The sequence below is a fragment of the Sciurus carolinensis genome, chromosome 15 (assembly GCF_902686445.1).
Source record: "Sciurus carolinensis chromosome 15, mSciCar1.2, whole genome shotgun sequence".
Taxonomy (NCBI): domain Eukaryota; kingdom Metazoa; phylum Chordata; class Mammalia; order Rodentia; family Sciuridae; genus Sciurus; species Sciurus carolinensis.
In genome coordinates, this window is record NC_062227.1 from 11,522,792 (window position 1) to 11,545,679 (window position 22,888).

The 22,888-nt window shown below is 43.8% G+C and overlaps 1 protein-coding gene across 2 annotated transcripts in view; it reads right to left on the reverse strand.

The window, feature by feature from the left end:
• Window positions 1–22,888, reverse strand: part of Shc3 (SHC adaptor protein 3) — a 184,726-nt gene that overhangs the window by 87,025 nt on the left and 74,813 nt on the right. For both annotated transcript variants that reach the window (XM_047526520.1, XM_047526519.1), the window contains exons 3-6: window positions 14,026–14,089; window positions 11,405–11,524; window positions 8,276–8,329; window positions 3,131–3,182 (exon numbers count right to left, since the gene is read on the reverse strand). In XM_047526520.1, the coding sequence (XP_047382476.1) occupies window positions 3,131–3,182; window positions 8,276–8,329; window positions 11,405–11,524; window positions 14,026–14,089 (290 nt within the window). The remainder of the gene's footprint in view (window positions 1–3,130; window positions 3,183–8,275; window positions 8,330–11,404; window positions 11,525–14,025; window positions 14,090–22,888) is intronic.

The following is a 22,888-nucleotide window of genomic DNA, read 5'->3' on the forward strand; positions in this document are numbered from 1 at the left end:
CATGTTAAGTGAAATAAGCCAGACTCAAAAAGTTGAGGGTCATGTTTTCTCTCATATGCAGAAGCCAAGAGAATTTTAAAAAGCAGGATCTCATGAAAATAGAACACAAGTAGGACAGAGGAAGGGATCAGAGGCAGAGAGGAAGGAGGGCAAGGGAAGATATTAGGGAACAAAATTTACCATGTACAAGTATGAATATGTCACAACAAATCCTACAATTATTTATAATTATTATGCCCTAATTAAAAATTTTAAAATACTTCTAGGTGAGCCAAAATAACATGCAAACATTCATAAGCAGGAATCATCATGGAAACAAACAGTAACAGCAACAAGACACCATGTCCTAGCACTGCAGGGTTTCTGCAACCCCAAAGTGTCACAACCCTTGCAGTCTTGAGGACTCTGCTTGCAGTCTAAGGAACAACAAAGCTTCAAGGCTTCCTGGAGCACACAGACCTAGTGCTGTCTGAATGAGGACTAAGGTACTTGAGAGTCTCGGTAAGAACTTCTAGAATTCTGACTACTCTGACTGTTAATGGTCGAGACATTCATAGTAAATTAAAGCTTCCAGTTGGCCTAAAGGAGGAAGTATAGAAGTTTGGAAAAGGCCCTTCCCCTGACTCCTTCTAGGGAGGAGGAAATGCTGGGTGGACACAGATGGGATGGGCCAGAGGCAGACACTGTGCACTCATGTTCATGGCAAGGTGGCCACAGGGACACAGCTAGACCTCCTCCCCTTTCACACTGACTCGGAAACAGTGTGGACAAAACAGAGGTATGACAGATCATCATGGCTGCAAATTCCTTGATATGACTGTCCTCAAAGGGGAGATGTGTTAGTCATCATTTTGTCACCATGACCGGGATAGCTGACAAGAATCACTTAGAGGAAGAAGTTTATTTTGTCTCACAGTTTCAGAGGTACAGTCTATTGTAGGTCAAATCCATTGCTCTGGTCTTAGGTGAGGCAGAATATCAAGGCAGAGAGCACAGTGAAGGAGAGCTGCTTGTCTCATGGCAGCCAGAAAGCAGAGAGAGAAAGAAGGAAGAGCCAGAGGGACAAGATAGAATCCCCAAAGGCATGCTCTGAGACACCTACTTCCACCAGCCAGGCCATACCTGCCTGCAATTACCACCCAAAAATCTATTCAAATGACCACTCAATCAATTAGATGAATGCACCAATTGGTTATGACTCTTGTAATCTAATCCTTTTACCTCCTCCATTAGCACAGATTTTGGGGAACACCTCATACCCAAACCAAAGCAATGAGCGTAGTTCTACTCTCCATGAATCTGAGCTACATGTGGTTGCTTTGAACAATAAAATACAGCAGAAGTGCAGCTGCCTTTCTCAGCACTAGAAGTTTCCACTTTTGGGCTCTCACAGAGCCCAGAGCTGCCATGTAGGAAGCTATACTTCCTTGACAGATGGAGGGACCACCTGGAAACTCCACACAGCATAGAAGGACAGGCTGATGCAAGCTTCTAAACATTCCTGCTGAGTACCAGACATGGAAGTGAAGCTACCTTGAACTCTCTAGATCCAGATCTAAATTAGCAAAATGGGTTTGTGTTCAACTGGTCTGGATGACAGTCCTGACTATAATAGGTGTGACCCTGCTCACCTGAGACAAATACTGGCCATCTGCAATCATCATAGAAAAGCTGCCTCTCCTGAGAAAAGGTGGACTAGAATATTATGTTGGCAAGGAAGGCATCATGGGGACCACCCTAGGCTCATCAAGACCACCTGGGTCCCTTTTCTTCTATCCTCACAACTTTGTAATTACCTCATCTCTGTTCAGGAGTGACAATGTGACAATCATAAAATAGGAAGATATCTGGATTAGAACTGAATTACCTCACCTGTAGAAGTTCCCCTATCCCCCACCTAACCAAAATGATAGTTTCTGGTGATGGATGGTCAAGCTTGTCTGGGAGAGAACGACAGCTATTACTGGTGGTAAAGTCTTGGTATCTTCAATCTCAAGAAACCATTCAAAAGGAAAGACAACCCCATGAATTCACTGCTTATCAGCCCAGGGGTAGAAAAGACCCAGGTGGAAAATTATCCTCACACACATACATGGGAATGAAAATTTTTACAGCCAGGTTAGGGTTCCATTTGCAAGGGCCACTGACATATTAACTGCCTAACCCCTTGCTCTGCAAATACCCCTTTAGGAGGAATCGTGAGTCATAAGACATCATGCCTAAGAACAGAGGAGCCTGCAGGAGTCCCTGGGGAGCAGGTCTCCACACTGTGGATTCATCTGCCCATATGGGTTGTCTTGAAAATATTTCCAAGATAGAGGGTTGCAAGGGGGGTGGAAAAACAGAATGCTAAGAGCTCATTCATATTGAAATTTTAAAATGGGAGAAAATACATGAGTGTGGTTATGAATTATAAAATGATGCCAAGCCAACTGGAAAATCAGCAGTTGGTACATGGGGTAGGGGCCGGGAGGAAGTGAGGGGCCAGCTGGTAGTGGAAGGAAGTGGTTTGCATTGTTGTAAACGTCAGTGGTGGTAGTTCTCATCAATGAGTTTTCGACTGCAGCTGTGGTGTGGCACACAAGGAGATGCCTGGCATTTAAGAGTCACACAGCATGGGCAGCCCCACCCCGCAAGTGTGTTATCATCCAGTGGGTCTTGGTATTACAAATGAACCTTCCCCCTCTCCCAGGCTCTGTGTAAGACCCAGGAGCTCAAAGTGGTATAAGGAGACAGCACCCTGAGCTTGGACACTGGGCTGCAGAGCTGGGCAGGGCATAAGAGGCAGCTCAGGTGGCTTAATCATCCGTGGGCACACACAGGTGTGGAGTTTTCAAAGTGTAACCAGGGTCACTACCAGAGCACAGGCGGGAGCTGCTAGTGTGATAAGTCAGGTGTAGCCAACTGTAGTCATCTGGACACAGGTGTGTGTTTTAAGCTTAGCAATGTCCAGGAGCTCCTAATTCAGTCAGGTGACACTGCTACCATCGCAAATCTCAATTATCCTTAATAATACAATATGACACATGTTCATTTTGGCAAAGGGAACTGAGCTAATGAGGAACATCTGGTACAGTGTTAAGCCTGGCTGTACACAAATGAGCGATTATGTGGGTCAAGCATCACTTACCTCTGCGATTAACAGGGTCCTTAGCTACATAAGCAACGTAGTCTGTTGTGTCCTGTTAAAGAAAAACAAGATATCTGTATCACTCATCACAGGGAGAGGCAACACCACAGGGGTACAGCACACCAAGCACAAGCCGAGAAGGACTCAACCCATCACACAAAGAATCAAACACTGGCTACACAACAGCCCAACCATGGCAGGTTCTTGTGATGCAGATTCTGACTCAGCATGTCAAGGCAGGGCCTGAGCTTCTGCATTTCCAGACACCTTCCGGGTGCTGATGCTACTGGTCCCTGTTCACATTTAGAGTAGCAAAGATGCAAGGTGCCACTTCTCTGCATGTTGGAGCTTCTGGGAAGCTTCCAACGCTTTGATACCCGAGTCCCATTGCCCAGATAATTTGATTTAACTGGTCTGGATGTGAGCCTTGAGCATCAGGAAGTTTTTAAAGTCCCCAGATAATATCAAAGTGAACCTAAGCTAGGAACCACTGCTCTCAGCAATGTCTATACCTGGGACCCTCAAGTTTGACTTAGTGTCAGAATCCCCTGCAAGTCTTGCTACAACAGATTGCTAGACCATACCCTGGAATTTCCCCTCTGATGGGCCAGGTGTATGACCCCAAAACTGGATTTCTGACAAGTTACAGTTGCAACTGGGCTGGGACCATGCTCTGAGAAGGACTGGTCTAGAAGAAAACCAGAGTAGAAGGATGTTCAAAGGTTGATTGAAAACATCCCCTCTTGGGTGATTGAGATAAGATAGTTCTGTTCTGTTCTTTTCTTTTCTATTTTTTTTTTTTTTTTTGGTACCAGGAATTGAACTCAGGGGCACTCGACCTGTGAGACATATCCCCAGTCTCCTATTTTGTATTTTATTTAGAGACAGGGTCTCATTGAGTTGCTTAGGGCCTCACCTTTGCTGAGGCTGGCTTTGTAGTTGTGATCCTCCTGCCTCGGCCTCCGAAGACACTGGGATTACAGGTGTGCACCACCATACCAGGCAAGATAGTTCTTTTATTTTTGGACATAAATAATAATTTTATTCCTTTAAGATATTTTTAAAATATAAGGTCTATTTAGAAGTCTTGTCCTTCCTTGTGAAATAAGACTTTCCTCACCTGCCTTTTCATTAAACCAATGCATAGAGAAAAACAAGACTTCAAAAGTATACTGAAGCAGCAAGGCACAATGGCTCACACCTGTCACCTCAGCGGCTCGGGAGGCTGAGGCAGGAGGATCACAAGTTCAAGGCCAGTCTCAGCAACTTAGCAAGATCCTGTCTCAAAATAAAAGTAAAAAGAACTGGGGATGTGTCTCAGTGGTTAAGTGCTCCTGGGTTCAATCCCAAGTGCCAAAAAAAAAAAAAAAAAAAAAAGGAGACCGAAGCACCCATGTGCTTGCTAGTTTCTAAAAAAGTAATAGGAGGAGGAATTGTCATCTTAAGTCTTGAAAACCAAAACACTTCTCTGCAGAGACAGTATTTTCAACATCAAAAAAAAAAAAAAAATCTCAGTGGAGTAACTGGTAATGGTACTCTCACATTGGAAGCTATTTACCAAATATTATTATTTCAAAGGGCTTCAAGGTGATTCAGCTACTGGGGAGGCTAAGGCAGGAGGAACATGAGTTTGAGACCAGCCTGGGCAACACAGCAAGACTTCTCAGGAAAGAGAGAGAGAGAGAGAGAGTGGGGAGGGGGGATGGGTTTCAAGGTGATTGATCAGTTCCTACTGTTGTCAGCTCCTGTCAGGGTTCTCTATGGTGACCTCCTCCGGTCACTGTCTACGAGCAGAGGAGACATCCCTTATCTCTCAACAACACTCTAGAAAATGCTGCGATGAGAGAAGGAACGAGGGAGCAGGTGTGTGTGGAACAGGCATGGGTCCCTTTCTTGTGTGCACCCACCTCCAGGTGTTGGGTGGTACCAGACATTTTCCACACACCATCCCCTGCATCTCACAGCAACCCAACACACCTGCACAAGCTAGAACTCTTCCAGCAGCAGTTGAGATAATGGAATGTTACCCTGGGCCACTCTCCAGGGTGAGGCTCATCGAAGCCACTTCCTTTTTCTGTTCATTGGATTTTCACAGACTGCCTAGAAAAGGGGAGGAGAAGCCAGTCCAACTGGCTTCTGTTCACTTCTATCCAGGAGGATCTGGTGAAGATCTGAAGCTACTGGCAAAAATATGGATTGCAGCTCATAATCAGACTCTTCCTGGCTTCAAGAGATGTGAGTATTGGAAGGGTCCTTGGGAAGCCCTTAAGAGCGTCTTAGCATCAGTGTTGCTCAAACTCAGGACCACAGAACCCTAGGGTGTGTTCTCCAGTGTTTGAGATGTTGCCAGGTTTGGGGGTTACAATTTCATATTTTCCTTGCCATGATAATCTTAAAACCTAATTTGATAATATCCAGGAACACTTAGATGGCCACTCTCACTGACATTGGCATACAATTTCAATGCCAAGATTTGCAATTGGGTTTCCAACATTAAGGGTGCCAGGTTTTTAAAGAATATGAAAGAAAAGAACAGTCAGAGTAGATGCCTTAAGTCCCACTTGAAGTAAATTGCTGTCACATTTGGACATAATGATGCACAACTGCAGATTTTGCTTGAATAGGAGAAAGTAGTAGAAGAATTAAGTCATCCTTACACCGATGGCAGGAGGGAGACACTGAATTCAACAGCTTCTGCACCTTGGCAGTGAGTCTGGCAGCACATCAGGAGCACAGATTTAGTTTCAGTGAACTTTGTCCATCACCATAAATTCAAGTTACTTTGAATGTCCCTTTACAATGTGTATTTGTATTTAACTTCCAAATTTGATTGGAGTTTAGAGTTCAATAAAAAGTATAAACATAAGAAATCTATTCTTGGATTTTTGTACAGATTCAGATAACAAAACTAATTTGAGTCAGCACTAATGGTAGATTCAAGGAAATATTTAAAAATAAAATTCCATTCTAGTCTAAGAAATTCTACTCTGGCTAAAAGTTGGGAGAGGAAGGCCAATAAGAAGACCTGATATGTATCTCTCAGATGATCAGTGGCTCAGCCTGGACATGGTTGTTCTGATTCCAGTCTTGATCTTTTTCTGGAATAGTACCAGAGTGTATTAGGATTCAAAACAATGTTCTTGATATCACCCAACTACCAGTGAGCATACAAAGTTCCAAAGAAGGGGTTGCAAAGTGCCTATTCTGTACTTGGACTCTCTGAACCTGGTCATTCTAAAATTCTTTTGGTGGTATTTTAACATTGCTTATCATAGTAGACTATAATTATTATGTGACTATTATTATTTTTGGAGAGGGGTTAATTATGTTTTCCAGTCTGTCTCATTTGATGTTTCTATCCACCATTTTCCTAAATAACACATAGATTTAGCAGGAGTATCAGGACTAGAACCTAGAATTCTTGGTTTTATTTAAAATATCTACCAATAATTATAATGTGCTAAAATTGTGGTTACAATTCAATTTGTAATGAGATCTCATGCACTGTCTAACATGTATTTGGAAAGTATTTGGATTGGTTAAAATGGAAAGTAACTAGGCTTCCTGTCCTCTGGGATCATGACATTTTCTATATTAGACAAAAAAACACAATAAATATAAAAAGTTATGGATTACTTTAAGTATCAGTAAATAGTTCCATTTATTAAAATGAAAAAATGATAAGGAAATTTGAAAAGAAAAAGTTCATAATCATGTGTACATCCTGGAGAATAAAATAATTTTAAGACAAGCCAATGAATCTGGTTTTCCAGGATCTTGGATATTTGTATCTCCACTCAAAATATCATCAAGACAAAAATTAAGAAAAGTTCCTGAAGGGAGTTATTGATGCAGTTAAGTAAGATATCTGTCCTTTAATTTTCTAAACTGGGTTACATTTTACATTTAAGAAACTTTTCATCCCCTGCACAAGGAAGGAAACAAGGAAAGGAAATTATGGTTCCAAGCATCACATCGGTTAAGCAATTAGACAACCACTGCCAATTACTTAGACCCAGAAAAAGGGAAGGATCTTGGTCTAGATATGTGTATGAGTGCATTACAGGTAGGTACACAAACTTACACAGACAGGATCCTAACAAATATAGTGTGGGAGCGTCTCTATGGAAGACTTCCGTTTTCTAACACACATCTCAATGAGGGCTTTCATGTTACAATGAATTGTGGGAAACTGTCAGGATTAGAAAGAAAACAAAGGCACAGCAAGAAGGAAAAAAAGAAGGAGAAAAGAAAAGGAAACCACTGTGGGAGAACTTTTAAAACAAGACTTTAAGTATTAACAAGAGTTAATGGGATGTCACTGCTGAACTGTGCTCTGGTCATCCTTGGTCAATTAAGCAAAGCTGTAGGGGGCAAAGATCCATGTGCAGGGTGGGCAATCCCTTCTGCCACCAAGTGTCCTGGGCTTGAGGTCTGAGGTGGGGGTGCTGGAAAGTAGTGGGGCCCAAGACTCTCAAAGCAGTTATACTGGTCTTGGCTAGAGCCGACAATGCCAGCCATGCCTGCCCCTGACAGCCACCACCCCTGGACAAAGAGAATCACTGCTTTCTTGTTGCTGAGATCTGTGTCCCTATTATTCTGTCCTTTGGAAACATCTAGAATCTGCAGCTGAAATGACTCTCCTGATTGATCTGACGTCCACTGTGCCAGCAGCAGTTCTATAACAAGGTTACCAGGTAAAGGAAGTAGGAAGATCATCAGGAAAATTCCCCTCCCAGGGCGAGCTGCAGACAGGATCCCCAGCATTAAGATAAGAAGTAATATGTGCCAATCACAAGAGCTACCTCAGGGAGAGAAAAAAGAAAAGCAGGGCAGAGAGCAATGAGGACCCCAGCAACTCTGAAAACTAGCACAGGGTGCCATCTGTCACCTCTTAAAAAGGCCAAAGCTTCCAGAATGTCTGACCGCTTTGGGCTGTGAAATAAAAATGAACAGCAGGTCCTTGTCATAGGTTACCTCCCCACAAAGAAATGACAGTCAAGAAGAGTTTCTAAAATTTGAGAGGGGGAGGTAGTTGGCCTCACAATTAATTTTTGTACAGTGTCATGGGGGCACACTTTAAGTAAGGGTCCCTTCTTGGAAATCCCCAACAAGAACAAGAGGAACAAGTCCAAGGGCACTTACCGGATCGCCCCCAGAGGCGAAGGAGATGGACTGCATGTGATGATTCGCTATGATCTGCGGGACCCAAAACAAGAAATGACACGTGCTGTTATCACCCTTTCCGCATCCTGCAAAATCCACCCTTCGTTATTAGGTGATCCAAATTGACAAGTTTTCCTGAAAACTGGTACCCATATGAAAAGAGCAACTGTAAAAGTAATGGCACTAGATCACCTTCCATGAACGTTCACACCCAGATGGCTGCTGTCTAGCTGGCTGGTCTGAATGACTTCCGTTAAGTCCTCCCCGCAGCTGTGGAGTGGGAACATCAGAATTCCATTTGATAGGTGAGGTGGCTGGGGCCACAAGGGCCACATGACTTCCTCAAAGTAACTCAACTGATAATCAAAGACCTGTGTTGGAACAGCCTCTACCCGCCGGCCAGGGTCTTAAGGACCACACCTTGAGAAGGAAAAAGTCTCACGTGCACACCAAAACATTGCAATTTAGGGTTGCTGTTTCCAAAACACACCAGGACCCCCATCACAGATCCCACAGCTAGGATGGGAGGAGTGGCCCATCCCTCTGTCTTCATGCCGTTTGTACTGTGCACATACAAATGAGAAAGCCAGAAACAAAGATTAAGAGTCGGTGCTATCTAGAGCACGCTCATAATTTATCAACTTAAAAACCAAAAAGGACATTCCAAGTTAATTTTAAAATGAGAAATTTCCATTAGCTTTATAAACCGCAGCATACAGTGGAATTTAGTAGACACTAAGTAAATTAGAAGCTGCCCTAAATTTAAAAAGCTACATAAGTCTTCAATGCTATTTTTATCTTTATAAAGACAATGTAATGACATTGAAGTACATTTCTGGGGGTGGGGAAAGAGCTCTCGTCTCCAGCCCAACACAGCCAGGTTTGTTTCTGCACAGTCCCTCAGGCCCTTGTCCTCAAGGGCGCAGGTAGAATTTACACTGCTACATTTGTGTCATCCGAGGGATCTTGCCAAACGTGCTCCTGTAAAACTCGAAATATAATCAAATTATATCAGATATTTACTTTTAAATGCCTACTTTTGTTTTTGCCGATTGCAAAACTTCAGGATATAGGAAAAATATGAACATATAAGTTACCATAAGACAGTGAGGCTGGCTAAGTAACCTGTACCCAAGCCCCAGGTGACCCAAGCTAGTAATAGTCACCCTAGAATCCTTCCCTCGGACCACAGGTAGAAGGAATGGTGAGGAGATAGCTAGGACTGCCAAAGTTTTGAATTCTGCATGATTAGCTTCTGTGTACTTAATTTTTTGCTTATGCACAGCTTTAAAACTGGGGTTTAGAAATTAAATTGGAAGGTAAGATTTAGCAGGGGAAAAGTAAAAGTCATATTTGATCAACATGATGCATGATCATTATTGTGTGACTGAATCTAACTCCCTAGAGTAATGGAAAAATTGAAAAGAGGAGTAAGAAAATTAGAGCTAATTGAATCTAATAGATATAGCCTGTGCTTCCACTCTGAGGGCTTTATCTCCATTCTTCTTCTTGGAACTCGGGAAAGTGGGGTGCTGCCTGTCTGCTCTCTCTGGACAGAGGAGGAAGGATCTCACTACACTGTCCTCAATTTGCTGCATTTGATAATCAAAGTCAACTGGAAGGGAGTCCAGAGTCATGGGCTTTGCCTCTGCTTAACCCACCACAGACTGCACTTTGTCATCTGAGTGGGCAACACCTGGGTGTCTAGAGCCCACCCACCCAACCTAGGGGCCAGAAGATAGGAAACAGACAAATCCAACCAGCTCCAAGTCCCAGATGGAGCAGCGCCAACGGCAGCAGTAGCAGCCTCAGTGCCTCTTTTATTTTATTGATGTGGGGAAGGAGGTAAATGGAGGGAGAAGCTCCCATAGATTGAGGGGTACAGTCGGAACATTCCTGGAAACAAAAGCCCACTAGCAGTAGAGAAGGTGAATGGGTATGAGTGTAGATGGGATGCAGGGTTGAGTGGACCAGCCTCCAGAAACAGCTCAGGCAAAGGTGGAGCCTCCCCAACAAGCTTCAGCCACAGCAGTCCTTGGCACAGGGAATATAAAAAGACTCGGGAGCAAGAGTGGTATCCAGTTATGCCCAAACAAAGCCTGGATGTGGCTTCTCATGTCTATGCTGAATCTAGAATTTATTTCTACCTCTAGGGTAGGAATTGGAGGAATAAATGAAGCTGAGGATGCTGCTGAGTCCGCCTGAGGCTGTGGAGGCCAGTAAACAGAACTATGAGTAGGAACACCAGAATCATGGAGTGTGTTGTGCAGAGGTCACATTCAATTTCCAGTTCATACTGCAAGCAGGGGAGGCAGAAACATTGCTGTCACTTAGACCATGACAGGTCAGCCACTTCAAAGTTGATAAAATAAAATGTCCAGTCCACATCTGCTTTCCTACTCCACAAACATTTCCCCCTCCACCTCATCTGACCTTCAGAATCTCCTGCTGGTAACCAGGACCACTACTCATATGTCCATTTTTCCAACTGAAGAAACTTATGATAGATTCAGAGAAACATCAAAGACAGACACTGCCCAGGAACACAATCGTCCTAAATGGAATTAGCCTTAATAAATATGGCTGTGCTGCGCTGCTCAGCTCTGAATTCATCCATTCTGTTTGCACCATGGATATGCCACATCTTGTCAGCCCTGCAACACTATGAACTAAGATGCTCCAAAGTAACAAACCACTAAGGAAGAAACACTACTGTCAATCAGACCATCATAGGCTAGCCACTTCACAGTTGATAAAAAAAATGTCATCTATAGAATCCAAGAAAACATGGTTATAAAAGGGCTAGGACATCAAGAGTCTTTTGCACATACATCACCTTTTCTCACATTGCAAATAAAAGCAACAATTTCTTCCACTGTCTTTCAAAAACAACAACAACAACGAACAGTTACTTATAGCCAAATTAAAGAGAACCAATGTCACCCACCATTCTCTTGGTGACTTCTCAAAGTGGTCAAAATTCATTGCCTAGTCAAGATTTCACACAAACATGTTCTATGTGGGTCTGGTGAAGCTGCAAGCAGGAAGCCCTTGGAGGACCCTCCGCTGGGGCTCTTGGAGGGCGGGAAGGCCTGAGTGATCACACACCTGTTTGGAGTCAGGCGTCCTCAGGTTCAGACTGGCGGTGGAGATGGTCAGAGAGATGCTCATCCCTGCAAACTGAAGGTTGCTCTTTCCCAGGATGCTGGACAGCATTTTGCTCGGAGGCTGTGAAATCAAAGAGCATTATTTTAGCCTTTTATTTACAGAAGACCATCCTGCCGGGCCTCTGGGTTGACCTTGTCTGCAGGGATGGAGACCCGGATGTCAGCCACACCCCCCCCCACACGCACACCCCAATCCCTGACAGACCACGCTTCCCTCCTCAGACACTGGAAGATAGAGATGAAATGCATGAGCTAAGAGGGAGAGAGCCGGCGCTGACAGGGACACTCTAGAATATGCAATGTGCACAAGGAGAATCAAACTCCTTTCAAGGAGGAGGAAAGCAGACCAGCGTTGGGGATTATAAGCAATATCCAAGGATGGTGAGAACGTTGGTCGCTAAGAGAATAGCGCACAAATCCTACCACACAAACATCTTCCAGGTCGGGGCTCACGTAGAGGGTCCAGCTAGAATCCCATGGCCAGGAGCCAGCCCAGGATGGACAGACACGGGCTGGCTATACCTGGCGTTCCCATCCTTGCAGGAATCAAAGGGCTGCGTTTCCCAGTTGGGTGCCTTCTCCCCAAGTCCCTGGACAAGCACTGTCAACACTCATTGCTCCATCCTTGGGGACCCACCCAGCCTTTCCATTTGAAGTAAAATATTCTCTCTTTCCAAATGCCAATTAGTTTCTAAACAAGGCATATACCATTTTTTAATCTCTGGAAAAGAAAAGGAAGTGACGAAGGTCAAGGTTTTCTCAAGTGGAGTCGGCAGACTGTGAGGCCTGCCCTCCACCTGCTGAAGGTAGAGCCACGGAATGCTCCCGCAGGCTGGGTCCATCCCTGAAGTCAGCATCCGCGGGCCTTCTCTGTCTCTCAGCAGGGCGTACCCTATTTAACTAGCCAATCGGAATGGGTTTGCAGTTTAGGATTTCTACCCAGCCAATGAATTGTCTCCAAAAATGACTTTTTATGGAAATTCCGTACTGGTAAAAAAAAAAAAAAAAACCTCTTCTGTGCTTCTGTGCTTGCCTTAGGGGACACTATTCATGGCTGCCCTGATTCAGTTTGTCCAAATTGCAGCACTTTGCTTCCCAGATAAATGCTACTTCTTCTGATCTCTGTGCTGGTTCTTCTCTTTTTAAGTTAACACTCCTGAAAAAGTTCTTTAAAAATAGAGAGGCCCAGGCCCCACCTGTGAGATTTGGGTCAAGCATACCTTAGGTGAAGCCCAGAAATTGGCATTGTTTCTTCCTCTTCCCACCAAGAGAACCATGAGGGTAACCCAAGACCTGTTAGCACCTCCGACCTTTGAGAGATGAAGTTCCCTATCTCTGTTCTCAGACCCCTCCTGTTTATGTCATCCCAGTTCTCTGCCTGAAACCTGGTTGATCTAGAGGTGCATGAATGTCCCCCAGCTCTGAAGACAGATACCACCTGGTGCCCTAGGAAGAGCAAAGCCAAGCTGGCAAACTGCCCAAATGATCTGGGATGGAGATAGCACAGCCTCCAGAGCAGATTTAGTTTCTTTAATGTATGCTTTTCCCACAATTCAGTCTAGGACCAGAAAGACCATGATTGTGGGTATCAGTTTATGTATTTACTAGATGACTACTTAAAGAGGATTTTTCTGATTTCTCTGAACTAAGTTTTGTTGCCCCACCCCCACCCCTTCCAATACAACCATGTTCAGGATGAAAAGTTCTAGTACTGTAGTTCAACCCTCAGGCTCTGGAGCTGGTGGTGTGGGTTCATCCTCAACTCCACCACCTGCTCGCACTCATCTCTGCATCTCAGTTTTCATCATCTGTGACGTGAGGATTTCCAGTGGTGTTGCAGAACTAGCTAGTATCAGCTAATGAGAGCCAATGAGAAATTTATATGAGCTGGCCAATCTACAGAGTTCTTAAACACTAATTTTTACAAACTCACACTTAAATAGAACACATCTCAAAGACAGACAATAAGTGCTCAACACTTCATATCCTAATGATTTTGTTGCATTAAATATTAACTCTGTTTTTCAAGTTCTGTCTACTTATCTTGGTGGTGCAAATACTATGTAATCAAGTGTTACTGTACAGCTCTTTCATGACTTGTTTCCAGGGATGCTATGTTAAAAGTTTGTGCTCAGCACACAGAAGTATTTACACCACAGAAATTGGCAGATGCTGCAAATTCAGTGCTTCTTGTCCTCCTTCTCAACCAAAAGAGCTGGTTGGTAATCATTTTCCAGCACACCACTGGAAGATCTAGCACAACGAGTAGTTAGGATTGAGTGAACTAAATTTTATAAAGTGCTCTAAGGACAGGAATGCCTAGCCAAGTGTTTGCTGCTGTCACTGTCTGTCGGGATGAAGCCACAGGGAATAACCAAGGTTTCTGCTTTTGTTCAGCAGTGACTGCTCACTGTCCCTAGCCATGTGAGGGAGCAATCTCAACTCCCTTTGCTTTTAAAAATAGCAAGGGCAAGGCCACAGAAAGAGGACAAGGAGCAACTGTGTGGTTGAAGATCCTGAGTGGCGAGAGAGGATGTAAAGGAGGAGACAGACATGCAGTACCTTTCTCTTCTTGAAGGCTCCTTTGGCACCGGGTACAGCTTCACAGACACGGCTGATGGCTTCCCTTAGGAGGACAGGGAGAGAGATCCATTTTATCATGTGTCAACTGGCATTATGTAACCCAGAAACTCTCCACTCAAAAGTCCACAGAAAATAACTGCCTGCTTATTTCAACAGAGAAAATAGACCTGCCAGGTGGGAGCCATCCTTCTCTTCTATAAAAAGTAAAACTAAACAAAACACAAACAGGTCAACTTAAACCTCCAACTAGTCACGCTCTGGCTTTTTCTATCTTGCTAGTTGTGTGCTAATAGTGTTATATGACCAATGACCCATTTTTCTTTCTCTTTCTTTTTCCAGTTGGCTAAGAGTCTGTTTTTTAAAATCAGCACCCTCCAAGGTACTCTTCCCAAGGTCATCTTCATTGCTATGGTCAGGGCATGAGGGCCAAACCTGATTAATCAATCAGTCACCACTATTGATCAGCATTCTACTGAAGTGAGTTAAAATGTCTTTCAAAGAAATTCACTCCTTGGAGTTTGATATCCAGCTTCTACAGTTATAAATACAGACAGTCCTGGCTTATAATGATTCAATTTACAATTTTCCAATGGTATGAAAGCAATACAGATTCAGTAGAAACCATGCTTGAATCTTGAATTCTATTTTTTTTAAATATTTTTGTTTTTCTTTTTGCATTAACTGTATATGTATTAAGGGGGTCCCATGTGATATTTCAACCCATGCATAAAGCATGCTCTGATCAAATCTAGCCTCCCTTTATCTAATCCCCCTTCTCAAATCCTAGTAATCACTATCCTACATTCAGGCGAATATTTTAAGCTTCTCCAAATGAAAAAATACTTGTCCTTCTGTGTCTGGCTTATTTCACTTAACATGACGTCCTCCAGTCCCATCCGTACGATCCTCTCTGGGGATTCCAGACAGCGGCAATGAACCTCAGCTTCCAGTCTGCCCTGGGATGGAGGGTGAGAAACCCACGCTCCACTGAGTGCCGTTGCTATGCTAGCATCCTCTGCAAGTCTATTCAGTGCATTTTCCAATTAGAAAATTTTCAACTTAGGATAGATTTTTAAGTTGAGGAACTGCTTCATCCCAAAATTGATGGTTCAGAAGAAATAGAGGAGCTCCTGTTGTGTGTCATTGAGCCAGAAATGATGTCTATGGAACAGCAGTGGTGGAGTGGCTACTATGTCAAGCACTGTCCTGGCTCAAGGAGTCAAAGAGTGTCCTTGATGTTGAGGGACACCAAAGCGGGACAAGCAGGACAGGGCTCTGACACACAGGTCTGAGCACACTTGGGCAGCTTCCTGGGAAAGAATGCAGAGTAAAACTAAGACACAGGTTGCTGAGGTGCAGATGTGGGCAGTGGAAGACTAGGGTGACCAGGAAGGGGACACCTCCAGTTCAACTCCGTGACTCAGCCAAGGTGAGAAGTGACAGGGAGATGGGCCGAAGGTGGTTTCAAAATCAGGAGCCCAGAAAGGAGCTGCATGAACTTCTCCACTCCCACATAAAAAAAGAGAAAATATTACAATAACAGAGAACAAATAAACAGAGATCTGGAGGAATGTTGAATGAAAAAAAAAAAAAGATAACGGGTCCTTAGAAACCTCCCACAAACTTTGCAAACTGAATGCTTCTTGCATTTAATTTTCATCTATCATCTGGGTGACAAATAATCACTATCGCAATGCAGAGCTCTTAGGAGAAATATGTCCTTGTCTAATTAGGCAAGAGCTTGTCTCAACAAGCTTCCTATCTGCCATTCAATTCATTGTAGAGAGTGGGGAAGGAAATATTTTTTTAGAAGTTCAGATGCCAAGAAAACTAGATGAATCATCACGACTTGGAAGAAGTGAAGAAAGAAGCAAATGACTTTGATGCTTTATGCTTGCTCCAATTTTTTTAAATAATAGTCTAACTGTGGTTCTAGCAAAATGGTCAAATACTTATCACCCAAAGTACTGTCTAAAGGTAAATTCCTCGTTACATTTAGAAGAAGGTCACCTTGCCTTTTTATAGAATGATAAAGACCTTGGTATCTACATTTTATGACTTTATTTTTTTAAAAAAGCAGGTCAGTGACCCTCTGCACTGTGCTTAATAAGTGAATTGATATATTTAGCTCAGTGCAGCTGCTAAATCTCTGATGTCCCAGCAAGCTAGAAAAATGCTATATGCAGAATATGTCCCCTAAGTCATTCCTTAAATGTCCCCAGTAATCTCAGATCTCTTTTCCCATCCACTGACATGGAACATCAGGGAGAGGGGAAAATCAGCCTTAGCAACAGGACACATGCTACCAAAGGCCTGGCCTACTCAGGCCACGGGACTTCTACAACAGGGTGCTGTTCCTCGTGTGCTGCTTGTGGGAACTGCAGGGAGAAACGACACATCAGCATTCAGAAGGGATTTCAGAGCCCTGCAGAAAATAAACTGTTCTCTCCAACAGTGGTCACACAAAGAGGCACACAAGGGTCTCAGGGCACATGGAGACACTCAATCTTTTGTCCTTAAAATTTGCAAATGTAAGGAGTTTCAGAAATCTCTCAGAGCTCATGCACTCAAGAGAAGTCCTAAGGATCCCCTTGTGAGCCTTTAGAATCCCCAGAGGTTTTCAAATCAAGCTGCTTTTCAGAAAAAAAAGGTTCTGCCTTCATAATTGGTATAAATTCATTTCTAATGCTCATGTGGTAATATGTGTGTGTGAATCCTCATTTCAACCCAGCTGATGGTATCTATTTCTGTTTGAAATGTGACATAACTATTAAAAATCGCAATATTTAGATGCCTGAAATTAGTAACTTCAACTCCAAAGTCTAATTTTAAATGTAACTGTTCTCAATTTCCTTCCTTGCTGTTTAAGCTCAATGCATTTTAGCAAGCAGAACCGTTTCAATTTGTTCACTTAGCAATAATGATTTAGCTTCGTGTAATTTCATTTAATCCCCTTTTGAGTCCCAGGTACCAATTTTACCCTGTTTTTAATAATAGAGTTTGCTTCTTAACATTCTGTTCAGTACAACACCGTTTCAGTCAGCCAAACTCTGACCTCAGAACTCTTGCTAATACGAAAATGGAACATTTGGCAAACTCTGTGGTCATCTGAAAGTAACTGGAGCCAGACTGCCACCAACGCTAACACTCCACGATTTTACCATCTTCCCCCACTCAAGCTAAAATTCTCATCGTTAGAGCCAGTACCTTCAAGAGCTCATTGCTTTTTCTTGGGAATGCAGAATTTTAAAATTGAATCCTTTTACATCATGCAACACCATCTATCTCACAGTTCATCTGTCTGTTTCATGGCTGGCCACCCAATACCCCAGATGTACACATGAGCACTTCACAGGCGCACACACACACACACACACACACACACACACACACACACATACACTTTTTTGAAACAATAAAAAATAGAACGGTAAAACAGCTGGGTGAGTTCTGCCTTCTTGGGTTTACATTCTGATAGGAGGAAGAGCAACAAACAAACAAATACATGTAAGAGCAAATTGAGGTCAATTCCACAAACACACAGACACAACAGGAGTGATCTATGTGATACGTGTGGTAATAATACACATCAGTAGGGCGTCAGCCAGCCAGTGGCTTTTAAGTGAGCAGGTAAACTATCCAAGAAAAAGCCAAGCTGAGTTCATGCCTTAAATGCAGATAAATCCTAGATGGATTGTGAATTGAATTCGTTTGTGACAAAACCGTAAAAGTACTAAATGAAAACTGGGAAGAATTTATTTTTAATTATCTTTGAATGGGAAGATGATACAAAATCCATGAAACATAAAATATTGACACAACGTGCAGCATAAAAATTTAGGCACACAGAAAACTATGGCAATATTTCACAAAGAGAGAATTGTTTTACTGTGAAGCCAATTAGGAAAATATCAAAAGCCCAATGGAAAACTAAGCAAAGGGTAGGGACAGAGTGTTCACAGGAAAGGAAATAAAATGGTTTTTGAAAATAGGAAAAGATTCTTAACTTTATGCATAACAGAGATCCAAATTAGAACCTCTCTACTGAAATTGCATTTTATAGCCAAAGAATTACGCTTCATAATATTTTGTAGGGACAAAGACCCTTCTGCATTGGTAGGTAAGGGACCTGGCATGGCCTCAAGTGGGGGCAGTTTGGTCAGACGCCTAACAAAATGGAAGGTGCACAAACCCTTTGGTCTAGAAGATGCTCACTCTAGATATGCCCTGAGACAGGCCAGGTGGCTCCATGCACAGCCATTGACTGCAGCGATGTTTCTAATAGACTGTCAGGAAACAATCAGCGACTATCTCTAGAACCCCATTCACTAAATTATGGTGCACAATCAAACGGACCACCAACATGGTCACAGCCCTTCCCTGGAAAATGGCGTCAAAAGTGCTGTTGAAGCTACTCTTACCTCACTCTTAGCCTCTTTTAATCAGATACATGTTCCCACAAGTGGTTTCTGCAAAATCACGAGCACCTTCCACATTACAAATCAAGTGGGCAGCTTCTGTCCTCGGCTGATCTTGTCTGCCCCCAGAGCTGCTGGATGCCTCTCCCATGTCAGTTTCCTGCCTCCTCTGCGCCCCAGGGCTCCCTTCGCCCCTCTCCTCCCTGGAACTTGAGTGAGTGGAATGAACGGATGCAGTTACAGTCAGAACCATCTGCCCCAACACCAGCCTTGGTTTTATTTTCTTTCTTTTTTTTTTTTTTAGAGTAAATGTGTATTTACTTATTTTCATGTTTTTATTAGTGCATTAAACTTATGCGTAATAGTGGGGTTCATTTTGATGTAACCATGCATGCATGGAATGGAATTTGCTCCATAACTTCCCTTTCTCTTTCTATGTACTCAGTGAACCAGTTCCTCCCCACACAGAGGAAGCCCCCAGGCACACCCTGAACCCCATCTGCTCACTTTCCAACAAGAAAAAGCCCTCAATCACTTATGAGGACAATCCCCCGGCTCCATTTTTCTAGTTACAATAAAAACATGTCAGACTACGGCAGAATAGTAAAAACCCTGAATTTCATCAAAAGCAAAAAAGCCCTCTCCCTTCCCTAAGTCCACCAGTAACTGGAAAGTCCAGGTGGCCACAGAGTAATGGTGTCTCCTAGGCTTCTAGCTGTAGCTCCTGACCCCTTGGTGGGCTAGAGAGTGACAATTGGGGATGGATACAGAGGTCAGGGGTCAAGCAGTGACATGGACTACTACAGCCCTGGGCCCTCTGGTCAGGGCTAACGTTTTCAGCTGACTCCTTTGTCCTTCCTTTTTTGATGGTTCCTCCATCTAGGAGGACAATATTCTCCCTCACCCATCATTTTGTTTTCCATGGTTTCAGTAAGTTGCCTGAGGTCAAATGCAGTTCAAAAATGTTAAATGGAAAGTTTTTAAATTTTAAATTGCACACATTCTAAATAGTGTGAAATCTCTCACCCTCCTGCTCCATCCTACATGGGATGTAAATCCTCCCTCTGTCCAGAGTATCCATGCTGTATACCCTACCTACCCATTAGTCACTGAGTAGCCATCTTGGTTATCAGATCCACTGTCACAGGACTGAGGTGCTTATGTTCAGATAACACTTATTTAACTTAAGAATGACCCCAATGCACAAGAATTGTGAGGTTAGCAATTCAGAGCTGCCAAAGGTGAAACCATCAAGTGCTTCCTCTAAGTGAAAAGGTGAAAACACAATAAAATATTTTGAGAGAGAGAGTGAGAGAGAAAAGAGGGAGAGTACATCCACTGGACCATGGCAGGTGGACCACAGAGGGCTAGACAGGGCTACTTGATGCAGGGTGGAATCTGCAGACCTATGGAAACGCTGCATATGCTCATTTCCCTCCCAGTTTTGAAGAATTTCTTATCTTTTTTGGAGAAACATGCCCTCTGAGATTAAATACCAAGAGTAAAAAACACAATTCCACAAAACCTGCTTCCTTAGTTGCAGAGTACCAAAACAGGAGAAGCAAGTGAGCTGCCAAAGGCCTCTGTGGACCTGGCATTGCTGGGCTTTGTTCCAAGTGCCTCCAAGTTGCTGTCATTCAGTTCTCCACCCTCTGAGGGAATCGGGAACCATTTATGCCTGTTTTATAGATGAGGAGTGGAGACACAGAGACAGTAAGTGACAAACCCAAGATCAAGTGCCTGAGCCCATATGGAGCCCAGAGAGCGGGACACCAGTGCCACAGACCCCGGGGGCTACACAGTCAGTCCAAGTGGAAGGCCCCAGAAGGACAGTGCTCTCTGAGCCTGTGCACACGTTGCCCAGCAAGGCCATCCCCAGCAAGGCTCAGAATCTTAGAATCCTGAGAACCAGAGTCATGCAGGACCTTCAAAATCCTGAACGTCCACTCGGGTCCACCAGGGACTGAGGGATGAGCGTGATGTGATGGGGTTCTGGGACCAGAAACCAGGGCGGTGACGATTAATATCTGCCTTGAAAGGATTCTCAAACCATGGTAGAGAGGGGACAGGCTTAGCCACGAGGACCACCCATCAACACACACCGCATGAGCCAGTCCTGGTGGGACCCTGCTGAGTGAAAGAGGTTCGACAAACACAGTACGTGCCATGTGCTTCCACGTAGGTACAAAACTCTAGGAAAGGCGGACCAGCCTACAGCGAGAAAGCAGATTGGGGTTTTCTGGTGGAAAGGGAGGAACAGTGCTTGCGGGGGGCTCCAAGAGGCCCTCCAGGAAGTTGAACATCTTGCTACATCTGGAGTGTGGTGATGCTTTCACAGGTGTACACATGCATGGCACATTTTTAAAATTGGGGGTTTATTGTATACCTCAACAAAACACAGTGAGGTGACTATAAGCAGCCAAAATAATGCCATGGTTGATGTCAGAAAAAGTGTGTCCCAAACAGCCACCAAGACCTATTATATATTTTATGAATTCCTGGAAGAGCTCAAAGGCACCAAACAAACCCTGAGAGAGAAATGCTAATTAACCTGATTTGATCAGAGCATGCTGCATGCATACCATGGTATACTTCATTAATATGTTCAAGCATTATACTTCAATCAGAAAATAAATAAAAAATTTTAAAAACACCACCTTGTCACGGTCATGTGATATTGTACCACAAAATCCTACCTGGTTTTTGTTTTCTCGAAAAAAAAAAAGAAAAAAACACCTCACACACTGACAGTTTCATGGGATTCCCATAATATGCTGGGTAGAGAGGAAATTAAAGACTGGAATACAAGTGCCTGGTGGTGGTCAAGAGCAAGGGCCTGGGCAGCGTCTCCCTGGGTGGTAACTAGCTGTGGGAACTAGGGAAAATTACTCAACTTCCCTGAGCCTGAACCTCTCCCCATGTAAAATGGACATAAAACATGGCCATTTTGCAGACAAAATAAAGTGCAGTGCTTATCACAGATCTGGGTGCAGAGCAGAGTCTCCATCTCTCACACACATACCCCTGTGTGACTGTACAAAACTCTTCAAAGCCAGGGCAACCTGTCCCCAGCCTCTCCTCCTGTGCTCCTCCTGCATCCTTTCAGCTCTGCTGTCCTTGGAGAACTCCCGGCTGAGCAAACCTGCCTCCTTTCACTTCCGGCCAACAGTGCCCAGGGGCCAGCAGTACACAGACTCTGTCCCTGCTCCAGGGCCTAGTTTCATGGATTTGGAGGCAGCTCTCATGCCCCTACAGAATCCTTTCTGAGAGCAGTGCCACCTGCCATAGCAGAGGGTCACAACGCATGCTTCTTTGCTTGCTGACTGCCCTTGTCTGCAGACACACCCACTGCCAAGTTCTGAAGGTGATTGGTTCCCACCAAAACTCACACTGAGTGGCACTGTTGAATGGTAGGGCAGAGGGAGAGTGTTTGGGTCCTAGGGTGGTGCCCTTGAGTATGGATTAATGCCTTTCTCAAGGAAATAGTTTGGCTATGTAGGGGGCTCAGCTACCCTTTCTCTCTTTACCACACACCCACCAGTCCTTCCATTTTCCACCATGTGCGGAGGCAGAAGATGCTGGCGCCATCTTGGACTTCCAGCCTCCAGAACTGTGACCACAACAAACCTCTATGATTTATAAACCACCCAATCTTGGGTATTCTGATACAGGAACAGAAAATGGACAAGGGCACCGATCATTCTACAGGAAGTAGTCAACTTCATTCACCAACCCAGGACTTATCTCCATGGATTTAGGTGCTGGTTCTATTGCGGCCACCTGGAATGAGTGACTTGACAAGTTTACATGTACAAAGCATTGAGACAACTAATTTCCCGAGAGCTTCTACCCCTAGGGGGCATATGGCTCAGCCAGTATCTCCCACCCTATATACAGGTAGGATTCTTTGTAGCCCTAAGGGTAGGAGTCTATGCTTCTCTGTGAAACTGAGGGAAACCCTGAATCAACCATTTGTTCTTAGTTCTAAAATTAACCTTCTTGACCTTACCCAAAACCCTGTTTTCAGAGAGGTGGATTCAACTTGCACTCCTCATAAACATAAATAAACTCTCTCTTTTTCTCTCTTGTGTGTGTATGTGTGCGTGTGTGTGTGTGCGCTTTACATGTGTTAGGCAAGTGCTCTACCACTGAGTTACATCCTCAGCCCCACTCTTTCTGTTTTGCAAAACTCATCATTTTAGTGACTGACATACTGCATGCCAGGAAACCTGAGCCTGGTTCAGTAACATATGTACTCAGTTCTTTCCTGTTAGACACCCTGATTATTTTAGCCTATGGGGTTCTTTTGCTATTGTCCAGTATTTCATAGATTCCTCAGTGTCTCCTCAGTCACTAATTTTAGCAGCATTTCCCAACCCTCCAATAAAGATGGTTGATCACAACAAGGCTTAGAATCGAGCCTC